Source organism: Sparus aurata, chromosome 20 (assembly GCF_900880675.1).
Source record: "Sparus aurata chromosome 20, fSpaAur1.1, whole genome shotgun sequence".
Taxonomy (NCBI): Eukaryota; Metazoa; Chordata; class Actinopteri; order Spariformes; family Sparidae; genus Sparus; species Sparus aurata.
Window position 1 is genome coordinate 13,406,457 of NC_044206.1, and position 13,569 is coordinate 13,420,025.

Below are 13,569 nucleotides of genomic sequence, written 5' to 3' on the forward strand. Positions count from 1 at the left end.
ATGTGTCATCTTTCAGTTTCACGCAGGACTCTAGATTTTCATTGTGTCCTCACTTCAAGTCGGATTATATCAATCACTGTATTGTGGTTTCCTGTTCCTGACAGGCCGCTGAACACTGTCAGTGCAGAATGTTATCATCTAAGTCAGGATGTACAGGAGTGCACGTCTCATCCATTAGAAATCTTAAACAAACTGACACACTGTTGATGTCACTTTTTTCATTTATTTTAAGTTCATTTCAATGATTTTAAGCAATTTTAATGTCTCTGAAAAAGCATCTCATGACTGTTTACCAGTTGTTCATTCAAGCTGCTATGGAGATTGGTTCACATTGGGTCGCATTGACATTCATACATTTTAAGTCTCAATAGTAGAAATATGTTCAATTATGACACTTTATTGATATGTTTCTATTTTTTCTTCAAAATATAAAAAGATAGATCATGAACATTCCATTGAAATATACTTTATACAGTTCTTGATGAGTTTGTTCTTTGTGTTCCAATATTTCAAAAAAATAAAATCCGGCATAAATCACAACCAGATACTCCAGTGACCACCTCCTCCCCCCATTCACTCTCCTACTAAGACCGTAGTACAATGGACTAGTACCTAAGTCTGTTTTATACAATTTGATGGCATGTAAAATGAACATACATCTTTTATCTTTGGAATGCTTATGTGAATACATGGTGTTAGCCTGTAATATTAGACACATGTATATGACTTCTATGGTGTTTGTCATAATTTCTGATTAAAATAAGATATTAAATATAATAGAAAAATCTATTCAGTATGATAGTGCTTCCTCTAAAACAACTCTGGTCTTATCGCTTTGTAAAACAAAATATTTTTAGATTAGTGTGATTGCTAAGTCACTCTATGGAGAGCCATAAAGCCACTACACATGTGTTTGCAATCATCTGAACTGATGACAGAACATCTGCGTCCCAGGGAGCATACAGTAAGTGTCGATCAGTGGCATTCGTGGTGCAGATTGCATACAATGTCCTCAATTTAAAAAACATATTCAACATAAACAGGCACATAAAGAAAGTAAATAGAATATTATATCATAGATGTGTCATCCAAGGACCACATAACACCTTCCAAACACCTGGAGAGGACATGTCAGTATATTGTTACAACACAAAGTAGCCGTTGCTTTAACAGTGGAACCTACTTACCATGTAAAGCATCTTTGTCATTTTGGTTATGTGAGTGTTAAACAGGAAATCTTTAACATGTCATAACAGATTGCAAACTTGAGAAAAATGAAACAGACTTAGCACTCTCAACATTGTAACTCATTCTGTTCAACACGACTAAATCAAATGGCAGTATTATGCAATAGAAAAGGAAAGACATCTTTTTTTTCAGCCTGGTTTTGGCAGAGCAGTCACAATGTAGAGAATGAAGAAATGGTAAACTCAACATTGAAAAATAAGAAAAGAAAAATGACAGTACTTGGCCATGAAAACACAAACAGCTGGGTGAAGCACAAAGTTTTTGCAAGTGTGCACACCATTGCTCAAGGTTAACCTCTGAAATATTCATAAACATTTTTGTGACCATCGAAGCCATAGTTGCTTAATGCCTTTCCAAAATGGGAACTGAAACTGGGAGTTTTAAAAAGATACGGGACCAAAACAAAATCCCATGGACCATTTTTGCAAATAGAAGTTCATGAACCTGTAAAACCTTGAATAGCCTAAGTAGTCTCCGTCACACTATCGAGCCTCTTATTCTGGTGGACCTCCAACTGCAATGTACTAGGAATGGACAGAAGACCATTCAGCTGCCTGAGCTGAGCCCTGAACCAGCAGGGCCGGAAACTCAATTTGAACACCAAACTAAGGTCGAGGTGCTTGGACAGCACTCAACAATGAGACGCTTTTTTTTTTTGCTTTTTTTTTGTAACATCAATCTCCCTTGGTGGACACTGGTATCTCTGATCCCCTCTTTCTCGCAACACTTAAAGTACTTCACTGACATCATTTTGGAAGCTCTGGGTCTCTTTGATTGGTGCTCATATGACTGCGTTGTGCGCTGTAATGAGCTGCCAACTAGCCAGCTGGATGACATGTAACTCCATGGGTAATGACGGATGCAAAGACCTGACCATCTAAAAAAACGAAGACGAGCTACCTCTACACACTCATGCTGACACTGCGAGTGTGAGTAGTTTTCAGTTGCCTCTCGGAGGAAGACGTTTCTGCTCTACGACACGGCACAGTGTTCATAGTTATCAAGACTGGATTCATGACAAACAATGACAAGAGGCTAAGGGGATATGTCAAGACTCTGCTCCCCCTTGAGAGATTATCAAGTCATAATGCATGCGTTTTTTACACATCACTGTGAGGTGTTCACATCATCGTTGTCTATATACTAGAATTTATTATGTTAGAAAGAAAATAGCAAAACACCTACATCCACACACACCATCGACACACCTGAGTCCTTTAAACCACACACAAACTTTGGAATGTCAGTTGGTTCCATGCAAACCTGAAATCTCTCTTGATTGTTCGCCAATATAGTATATTTCATAGTCTGTTATTGGTCTTTATTGGATAACCTGGACTTGTACTCCCATTTTTCTACTTAGGACTAGTGGAACAGAACTGCCTATCCCAGCAAAATCCGGCCATGGGATATCCAAAGCCTTCACGAATCTCTTTAACACTGAGGCGTTGAAGATACTCTCAAGGTTCTCCATTTGCCCTGCTACAATCATGTGACAACTCTTGTATTATTGCCAAAGAAAAAAAGCAAACTATGAGTACTAATCAAGCAGTCAGAGTTGTGGCATGGAGAGCCATTGTTTTAGAACTGCTGCTGCTGTCGCTGCTGCTACGGTAGTTGTGCAAATGATTCAAGGAGGAAAACATAGACTTTTGACATCAAACATCCTTTGCGCAAATGCTATAGCTTGGCAAAGTCTTTGACGTTCACTGTTGATTGGATGGTTGGAAAATACACTGCTTGATGCATAACAAAGTAAAACTATGGCAGTGGTTGGAAAACACTGGAATGAGGAATGTAGGGCAGTAGTAGCAGAGAGATTTCATCAAACAAAACATAGTTCAGGGTGTACTTTGCAAACATACATGTTTCAATATTCACATTTTTTTTACTTTTCAAAACAAAATATAGCTCTTCTCTTTCATTATAATCTTTTTTAAAACATTAATTGCATATAACATTTTTTTAATTCATTTTATATATACTTTTTTTTGTATCTCTAGCACCCTTGTCTTCAACTAAGGGCTTGCAGAAAAGACAGTCATGCAAAGTAGTCATGCTGGTAAACAAAGTTACAAAAATGCATTATCTTTTTTTTTTCTCATTTGTTTATCTCAGCGTCCATCCTTTGTCATCCCCGCATCTTTATAGGCAAGAGTCTGTCGTCGCTCATTGTCTTTCAGAGGAACATTTTCTCTTTGCTTGTGGGGAAAACGACTTCATCCACTCGCTATGACAAAATATTCACTTCCCATCTTTCCCCCAAGACTTTGACTCCATTTCATGATGCCAAATTTTCTTTTAACGTTTGCATCTGACTTTTTTTTTTTTCTTCCATTCTGGACCTTTCCCACACAGAAACTTCCTCCTTAGCCATGGATAGTTGATTTGTTTATCAAAATATAGATTTGTTCTCTTTGTACACTTCCACATTTGCTCCACTCTTGGTCCATTCTTCTCATTTTCCCCTTTGCCAAAGGCTCTGTTGGTGGGCCATCCTTATCTTGACGTCGACTTGCCTGTGAAGCAGTCATTGGCAGCAAGAGGGACAAGAGAGAGATGGGGCAGTAGTCATCTGGAAATTCTAGTGCCTAATTGGCAGTGTCGGCCTTTGTGTTACGGGGAATGTTTATCTGATTGGTCCCTTTCATAATGGATAGGTTCATGTGATGTAAAAAGTGTTCTTGTGGTAGGAATGTTCTTTACATTGTAATTAGGCCAATACCTTTCGATATTGAAGAAAGACAATTGTCTCTAGGACTTAAGTTTTGTCTCCTTTTGGCAGTCTTTTGCTCCTCATGACCGAGCTTTGTGTCAGTCAGACATGGGGAAAATACTTAATATTAAATATTTAAATGTGCATATAGTGATGGGATGCTAGTGGCAGTTAAAGAACAGAGTTCTTTTAGATTAATGACTTAGTACCAAACCGATGCAACGGCCAGTGCGAGGTTGAGTACAAACCTCATCCTAAAAGTTCTCTTAATCTACTTTACATTACAGAAGGTCATTTAGCAAGTGCATGCTACAGGACCTTTGATATCCCACATGGATTTCTGGGCAACCCATGGCAGTACATGAGAGATAAAGAGAAGTCTTTTCCACCATTTTCTGATGGCAAATGTTTCAGGTGACTCTAAAAGAAACAGTAAGTGCTATACATGACCAGTTTGAGCTGATGCTACATGTGCCTCATTTGTTCAACATCATAGTTAGTGCTGTTTTTGTTTTCTCAGTACTTGTTATGAGGGCAGTGTTTCAGTCTGAAAAGTGAATGGAAGACATAGGTTCAGTGGCAAAGATGCTATACAAGTGCTAAACTTGAATGAGGGATTATAGTATGGGTGTCGTTAAATACTCTGCATTTGTGATCGATTTCATATGCACTTTATTTAGTGCATCTTTTTTGGGGGGCAGTGTTTTAATGAGCAAGATCAATCCTTTGTCTCTCATGTACAGTAATCTCTATTTTTTTCTTCACTTGAAAGTAACCCAAGAGGAAAATGACATCTAAAGATCCTTTGAATGCATAAATTCCTCTCGCTTTGAACTGTTGATGGATTAAGTCATGTTATTTCCCAGCCAACAAATGCTACAATATGTTAGCAGAGATGCTACATTGTTCATTCAGTCCTTTGTGAAGACAAGTGTTCTTTTTTTTTTTCCCGGAAACTTGTGAAGTTGCTCAGTTGTTCAGCACTGTAGATGGTACTGAGTTGGTCATCGTACAAGATGGCGAGATGTTGTCAAAGATATGTCATCTGGAATGTGTAATCAGGAGTCCTTTTCGCTCCCAAAGTGTGTCAGTGCAATGCTCAGTCAGTTTGCCGAAAAAAAGGAAAAAAATTGTCAGTCAGACAGTTGTCGAAAAATGTGGTCGGAGTTCCGAGAGGCTGCTTTGGTAACAACGTGAGGAGAAGACCATAAGATGTTTTAATTCATGATTAACCTCTGGTCTCTCTCTTGTCACCCCAAAGATCTCCTTTAAACTGTCCATCCATGTCACACCTGTGGCTTACGTGGCTCCCGCTGCAAATTTGTGTTTACCGCTTACAGACTCCTCATTAGAGAGAAGGCGAATGCTAGAAACTTAACACTGTGAAGACAAGAACAGAAAGCCATTAATGTTAAGTTCATACAGAAACAACATACAGTATTTTGTAAGAAATCATGTTCAGTGAAATTGAAACTTGTAACATTACAATTGTTTCTAGATTGGTTTATAAAAGTAGTGCTCAACTAATACAAACCAATCATGATCATAAATGAATGATTTCTGTTGTTCTCATATTTGGAGTTTGCCAATTACATTTCCAATACAATAATCCACGGTGTTACTGACAGTATATACAATAGGGAAGTAATCAGGGATTACCATTACCTGTAAACTTCTGGATAACTGTGCATGTCAGAATAAAGTGCACACATTTAAACTGTAATGACAATGCTAGTACAGCTACAGAAACGTCTATCTCCAACATACAGACAGAGAGCTGGCACATAAGTTATTCTTGAACAACACAATCAAGAAATGGTGACAATAAAACTGGTGGCTGACAGTACTGGAGAAACAAACAACAGACTGAATGAAACACACCACCAGCCAACTGACCAGCACCAAGCTCTGCACTCTGCCAAATCTCAACAAACATGGCCACCATCTCTACAGGAGGGAATTATGTACAGAGCATTTCAAAGAGAACAATATTTGGTGATAGGGAGATGATGACCAGTTATTCACTAATGTGCAATGTGTATGTGTCTGTGTGTGTGTGTGTGTGTGTGTGTGTGTGTATGTGCAAACAATTTCTTTGGAATGATATGTACACTTCATGAAAAAAAACATTTTTGACAGATGGACACATACAAACATACTCAGTGCTGTTCATGGCAGCTTCCACATTTACAAGAGGGATTCTTCTACTTGTGTAATTAATACATTTGACCAGTACCATCTCAGGAGGCTTAACCCCCAACTTAAGCAATGCATCATGAAAACACAGGCGTGAATTCAAGGACACGTTTGTCCACAACAGTAGGTTGAATATTTTTAAATTCTTTGCCTACAGTTATGACAAACGCTTCCTGTGTCACATGTGCCGGCATCATGTATTATTTACTGGGAGGTTAAACACTTCTGTTGCGGTCTCACGAGCAAACATCCACCCAGTACAAACATTATCCTTTATTGCGGCCGCATTAGCTCTTCCCGTCTGCTCTTCTTTCCCCTCTTCCTCTGCCATTTTCCACTTTATAGTTGCAGTTCTCTCCAGAGAAAAGCTGTTATCGAGACACAGTTCATATGTTCTAAAGACCAGTTGTATGTTAAATGTTAAGAATTTAGTTAAATGATAGAAAAAGGCCCCTAATGCATCCTAGATTATGAGGAAGAATCGGCACCTATTAACCTAACCCATCAAGCAGAGACTTTGTAATCATATTAAAATAATATTTATGTCCACACATAAATAATTGAATGGAATTTTAGAGCCAGATTTATAAATTACTGTGTATGCCCTCTTCTCTGTTACACTAAGGTGTTCACAAAATCCTGCACATCTACACAAGTCTAGAAGACACGATCTGTTGTTTGATACTAACGCGGTGCTGTTTGTTTGGACGTACAACAGACTTTTTCTGTCTTTCTGTCTGTCTTGTTCTGGCAGCAGCAACATCCTAAAACAGTGCCAAAGCAGCCTTTGTGTTGTTGCAACATGATTTTGGCCACTGGAATTGTAAACCCTAACTGCTTGGTGATTGATGATACTATAGTAGAAGGTCAAAGTTGATCAGTCTTATTCCAACATTACCAGGCGGTGTAGTGTCTAAAATGTTATTTAAGGTACTTTGAGGCTTATGGTGTCTTTGAAACTGTCCTTTCACATTACTGTTCTGCTAATTTGCGAAATCACACTCAGCTGAGTTTTAAATTTAGATTAATGTAAAGTTATTCTAACTGCAATTATGAAAAAAAATGTGTATGAATGTGAATGCCAATTTTAGTGTGGATGGTGGCAAGACATCTGGGTCCAGCTTCTTGGTGAGCACTTGATCATTTTGCTACAAGAGGACTGACAGCTGTTTTACCTCAGTGTGCTCAACATTACATTTTTTTTTTTTTGCTCAAGTCCATGATAATTATATGGCACTGATTACATGGATATTACAAGCTAGGGTAAACATCTTCTTAACATCACACAACATATTATGCACCATATTAAGACACACAGAGGTTTGACTGGTCACTCCTCTCATGGCACGATTAAAATGTGATCCAGCAACACCCTCGCCCCCTTCCTTTCACATATTAAAAGGCTGTACCCACAGAACAACAGTATTTAGTATTTCCATCCTCAACAAATCTAAATATAATACTATAACAGTCTATGCAAGTCTTTTTTCCCCCTCAAAGCTGTACATGTACCATACCACATGTGCCGTTAAGGATACATTAGCAACAACCATTGAAATATTTACATGTAATGTACATTTATATTTAATCTATGTCCAGTAGAATACAGTGCATTTACCCCACATGGGACCAAAGCAAAAAATGCAGAACTAACAATGCACTCTTTGTCATTACAGCCGAATTAATAATTTATGCCTTAAAAATAACCAGGCCATGAGCGAATGGTACAGAAAAAATAAAACAAATATACAAACATAAATGTACATATTTTATAAAAGCCAGGCTCTGCCACTAAGTGGTGTGCCTATGTTAGCTTGGCACTGCATTGATTCCTTTGCAGAATGAAACCATACACCTTTCTGCTGACAAACATATTAAACCATTTAACTCTGTTAGAATCATTTGCTATGAGACCCTCTGCCCCACACTCACAAAGTATACATAGATATATCAATTTCATATGACTTTAATGTATTCACATGTGTAGATACAGATATGTACATATTCAATAATAATCACTGACTTATTAAGCATTGCTTCGAAGGTTTAGCTAGTTAAATCTAGCTAGTTTGCATGAACTCCTAAATTGACATCAGAGCCTACAGGGGCCTCATAGAGGCACTTACAACATCTGCCTGTTCTGTTTACTTAAACAATGTTTACATCAGAATGTCCTAGGTGATTTTTGCATTGGCCACAACTATGTTATGTGATTCTTCTAACTCAACAGAACCACAGTTATGACATTCTTCAGATCATTTTTTTTGAAACAGTAGAAAAGCAAATATAAGCAAACTACTTCTAAAATCACAAATGTCGAAATCTATGCAGTGATTTGTGAGATTGTGTTATTCCTCTCATCCATCAGTCAATTGTAGCATTAAATAAAAAACATCCCATTGCAGATATATGGGATGGATGGACATTCTCCTCAACTGTAACAAAAAAAATGTACATTCCAAAATAGTGGCATACCAGTATATTGCAAACTGCATTACATCCACATTGTGGAGTCATTTTAAGATTATATGGTATGCATGCACTTTAAAAGTTTGATGAGGTTTTGTGCGCTGATGTGGAGTAAGATTAGCTTTGAGGATTGAAACAAGGCCAATCTGAGTGTGTCGTTGTACACGGTATCATACATTTTTCTGCAAGTTAAATCCATTTAAAAACATACTATCCCAGAGTTAACCTACCTTCCCTAAGTTCAAGTTGACATTATACATTAAGGAGCTGCTGTCAAAATGCTTGGATTCACTGAAGAAACAAAGCTCTGCATGCTGTTTCAAATATTTTCAGACAACATTGAATTATTGTATTTTTTTTTCTTTTTTTGACATCATCATAATGGTGAAATATAACAATTTTGAGTATAAGCACGACTATTAGTAACTTCAGTCTGAAAATATGTGCGATGGCTGTCAAAAACCCGTATCAGATGAAGCCAGGCAAGCGTTACATCTTGCAGTGACTAAAAGGTAGGATCTATTCTAAATGAGACTTTTACAAACCTCGGTCAACATCGGATTGAAGTAAGTGTTGAAGTGATGTCATAACTTTCATCTTCAATCATTTTACTGCATATCTAAGGTCTCAATGTTTAGGGATCTGGAAGCACATTGATTTTTTTAGACAAAATGGCAGTCAGGACCATGGATATTGACAGTAACAATATCAGGACCTGACATTTTTTTACAAGTATGCAAATACTCTCCCTTTACACCTGCAAAAAGTGTTGATTCTAAAGCACTTACAGTTTGTCCTGGTGATTTCAGTCTTACTACAGTTATTTTTTGTTATGAAGTACAATTAAATAGAGCATTTGTTTTTTTCTTGATAAACGTTATCTCAGACAATCAGTGGCACAGAAAAGTCATTCCTTACAATGAAATACAAATTAACAGTACAAATGAATAAAATGTAAGACTGTTACAAAACTGAAACAATTAAAAATGGCAGCCACAACGTTAAAAAAATCTAAAGGACCAGTAAGGACACACTGACTAGAAATGAAACAACACAAATGGCTCATGTCATCATAATACTTCTCTACTCTTCTGGAACTACAAGGCTAAATTAGACATAATAATTAAACTGCTGACAGAGTCTGTTCATTTTAAGATTAAAAATAGATCTGCATATTTACATATGTATGTGCACAGCATGTTTTCCAGCATTAAAATAATATTGCATGTTTATTGCATATGTGAATGTGTTGTTCATTTAAAATCACTTTTGCTCAACCAATAACATTCTATTTTTTAATGTGAGGACGACAATCTGTGCAAGAAATTGTCTACCAAGAGATTGCTTATATAAAAGTATTGAGGGAAACTGTATATTGTAACCACTGTCACATTTTTTAAGATTAACCAACAGATTGCATTTTGTCATTTGGATATATTTTTTTAAACAGTTAAACCAAAAAACAATAATAAAAATAAAATAAAAAATGAATAAAATATATGTAAACAAATATCAAAAGTGAAGAAGAAACAAAACAAATGTTTAGAAAAGTTTGTCACTGTTTGACTGGGTGGTCTCACATGTTCAATCAGTTTATTTGTTGTAATATAGTCTGTGTTGTACGCCAACGTGCAAGCGTTAAAGGTTAGTAAATTTACACTGACTGTTAGTAAAGTGCATTTGTTTTAACAGTGTAATCAATTATGTAGTCATTCATATCTGACTTTACAGGCTTTCTTTGTATTTAGTTTATCGTTATTTTTAAGTAACATTCTAGATATATTTTGTTTAGATTTATTTGAAAAATTGCAGTACAAGTATATATTTAATTTACGTAACTGTCCAGAGAAGCATTTTTTCAAAGTTCAACTATGTCATTTACGATTGGTAAATAAAAATTAACTGAGAATGTGAGAGCTGAATTGTGCTCCTTTCCCAAAGACTGTTTGGGAAACAAAAAACAGTTAGCATGTTGCTAGCCAGACAGCTCTACTTTTCAATTAGTTCTCAATTTCCTATTTCCTAAACTATTGCACTTAAATATGTTTGGATATTGTAAAAACAAAACAAAATGAAAAAAACTTCAGTTTACTGTTTATCAATTGACTGAAAACACTTTAAATCCTCAAGTTCCTTGGCATTATATAACATTTTGTCGGACCGACAACCATTGGTGTGATCTATTGCATCTATTACAGTAAATTACAAGCGTATGCTATCTTAGCTACCTTTATCGATCACACAATTCTTGTCTTGGACACTGCAATGGCCCCTCCATGAAGTGGTCTCCAGTTCACTTCAACTAACCTCACCCTGCCCATTATGATTGTTATAATTGCATATGGATAAGTATATATAAGTGTATTAGACAACATGCTTTTAACTGTCAAAGGAAAAGTGACTGAATCGACCTTTACACCTGTACACTGTAAGATAACAATTTCATACATGCGGCCCTAACAGCACTGTAATAAAACAAACTTCTGTTTTTAAAAGTCGTGTTAGGCTGCACAATTTGAGATAGCTCTTATGGTACAATACTTTTAATTTATTCAATATCTTTTGTTCAAGCTAAGGTTTTTGTTTTATTGTTTTTTCTATTTCACATGTGACATCGCTTAGCTTTGCTGTGTTAACTATTAACATAAAGTGTCCGATGATGTCACAATGGTATGATACAAAATTAAGTGTCAACACTGAGACTTAAAGAAGCCGAGTCTGTTTTTCTTCAGAGAGAATTAACAAAATGATGTCTACACTGTACATACATCAATATTCACAAACGACAGAAAGTAGAAACCTATTCAACATCAATATAATCTATAAATGTATTTTTGTCTTTGGCTAAATGAACTTAAGTATCTGGTTTCATGGTCATTTCTCTGGACAGTGTTGTGAGCTCCGTTTTGTTTGGTACAGAACATTTAAAAATGGATGTCATCTACACACTTAATTCTAAGTTTTAAAATCTAACTGTGCACATGTTTTCATTATACTTTTTTGAAACCTTTCACATTATTTAATTTACTAACCAATCCAAATATTAAATTTTTACACTTCTAATGATTTAAATTAACTTTGTATCTTTAAAGCTAGATCTAGTAGCCTTAAAGCTAGTTTACTTGACCCCCATCAGCTAGCCGGATGCATGCATCATAAACAATTAAATTCAAAAGACAAGAGGTCATTCTTTCTACATTCAAGTTCATTTCATGTTATTGCTATTGTTTTGCTCAGTGTACGATCCAAATGGAGGCTTCGGTGTGATTAGTCCACAGCTAATCCACTACTTCTCTTATCATCCAATCATGAACATCCTTTCTTCTACAAAATGGAGGGGATGGGGGAACGACAGCGGCGCAGTGGTCCCGGGGCCTCATAGGTTTCAAAGGGTGGACTAGTGATAGGAGCGAGCCGCAGTGATGACCCGGCCATTCCCGATATGTTATTGAGGCTGCGAGATTTCTCATAACCAGTTGCTTTAAGAATATAATTTTAACCATCAATTGATTAAATTAATGTGTTATTGTTTTGATATTATATGCAAATAAAAGAAAAGAAAATCATAGTTGAAGTGTTTTGGCATGTTATGACATTTTATTTTTTTTTTCAGGTGATGTATTATGAAGGTTACACAGAATTGAAACACGAAACATGAGGTTTAAGATGGTCAGAAGAAATCAAAATGAAAAGAGAAAAAAATGAAGGATAAACAGATTGAAAAAATTACCAAATGATAACACATATAAAGGACAGACGGAGACAGACACAGACAAGACAGACAGGACAAAACAAGAAAATGCGAGTTATGATATGTATTTTTTTTATATAAAACAGAAAAATAAACGATTCTTAGATATTCAGAAATGTAACACCTGTCGTAAGCCCGTTGAATAAAGCACTCAACATTTTATCATGTGAAGTGTAATGTGCAATGTTCAGGTGCTTCAGACAAGTGTTTGGACAAAACTATACAGTTTTACACAAATACACAGTAGAAGATACTCAGTTATCACTGATACAGTGTGTGAGTTGACCCATTGAAGTTTTAGGGTGAAAAAGTTTAGAAATACACCACTAATAAAGGGATGTATGCATCACATCATGCTAATAAAAAGTCAACATAATATTCACTTTTGGTTCCTGTAAACTTCAAATGGTCAACACAAAAAGTCCTCCCTGCAACATTTAAAACCGCTTCCTATCCCCTGGTAATCGCATCCTGTAATGGAGATCAGTTCACATTTTGTCTACAGTGGGAAAGAATACATGGCAAAAAAAAAACCAAGATATATTGACAAAGTCCACAAGAGACTCTGAAGTATATAATGCAGGGTGCTTGCACCACTAAAGGTATGCTTCATAACCAATCTATCTGTGAAGTAACAAATTGGCCTTTGTGTCCTTTCCCGCTGTATCATTGGTGTAAAAAAGCATGCAGACGTTGAATTCCCCCTGTAGGAAGCAGCCACAGAGAAGATAGTGCTGTGCTGACAGAGTGTTGTTGCATCAAGTGAGGTGAAACACCATTGGTAGGTAGCAGTTGATCTCACCTAACAATGGCTGACCCATTATGGGTGGAGTTTAACACTTTCATAGGGATGTTTTTCATAAGCTGAAATTTAATGTTAAGGTTATGCAACAAAACTACTGCTAACAGAGTTTGAAGTGACCAAGGTACAATTGTGTGTTTTTGTGAAACTCCAACCATCATGAGGCCACAATCGGACAACAAAGAACACCCATTGGTACAGTATGACGCCCTTTGTGCCTTCCTGCTAAGATGGAAAAAATACCGACTAACTCCACCACTCTGTCATGCGCATCAATTGAGCCAACCATGAATAAAAGTCCTTTTTTTGTTCCTACTCGCTCAGGGGCATTAGTTGGATGGCAACTCAGTAAAATATTGATGATGCTTTCTGAGGCAACCTCTCACA

The 13,569-nt window shown here is 36.5% G+C and overlaps 1 protein-coding gene across 4 annotated transcripts in view; it reads right to left on the reverse strand.

Annotated features, from left to right (window-relative positions):
* Positions 1 to 203: 203 nt before the first annotated feature.
* LOC115570949 (potassium voltage-gated channel subfamily C member 1-like) overlaps positions 204 to 13,569 on the reverse strand; it is a 60,504-nt gene continuing 47,138 nt past the window's right edge. For 2 of the 4 annotated variants that reach the window (XM_030399796.1, XM_030399795.1), the window contains one exon: positions 204 to 12,108. In XM_030399796.1, coding sequence (XP_030255656.1) covers positions 11,954 to 12,108 — 155 coding nt within the window. In that variant the 3' untranslated portion in view covers positions 204 to 11,953. The remainder of the gene's footprint in view (positions 12,109 to 13,569) is intronic. The other 2 variants (XM_030399797.1, XM_030399799.1) reach the window with 1 other exon arrangement.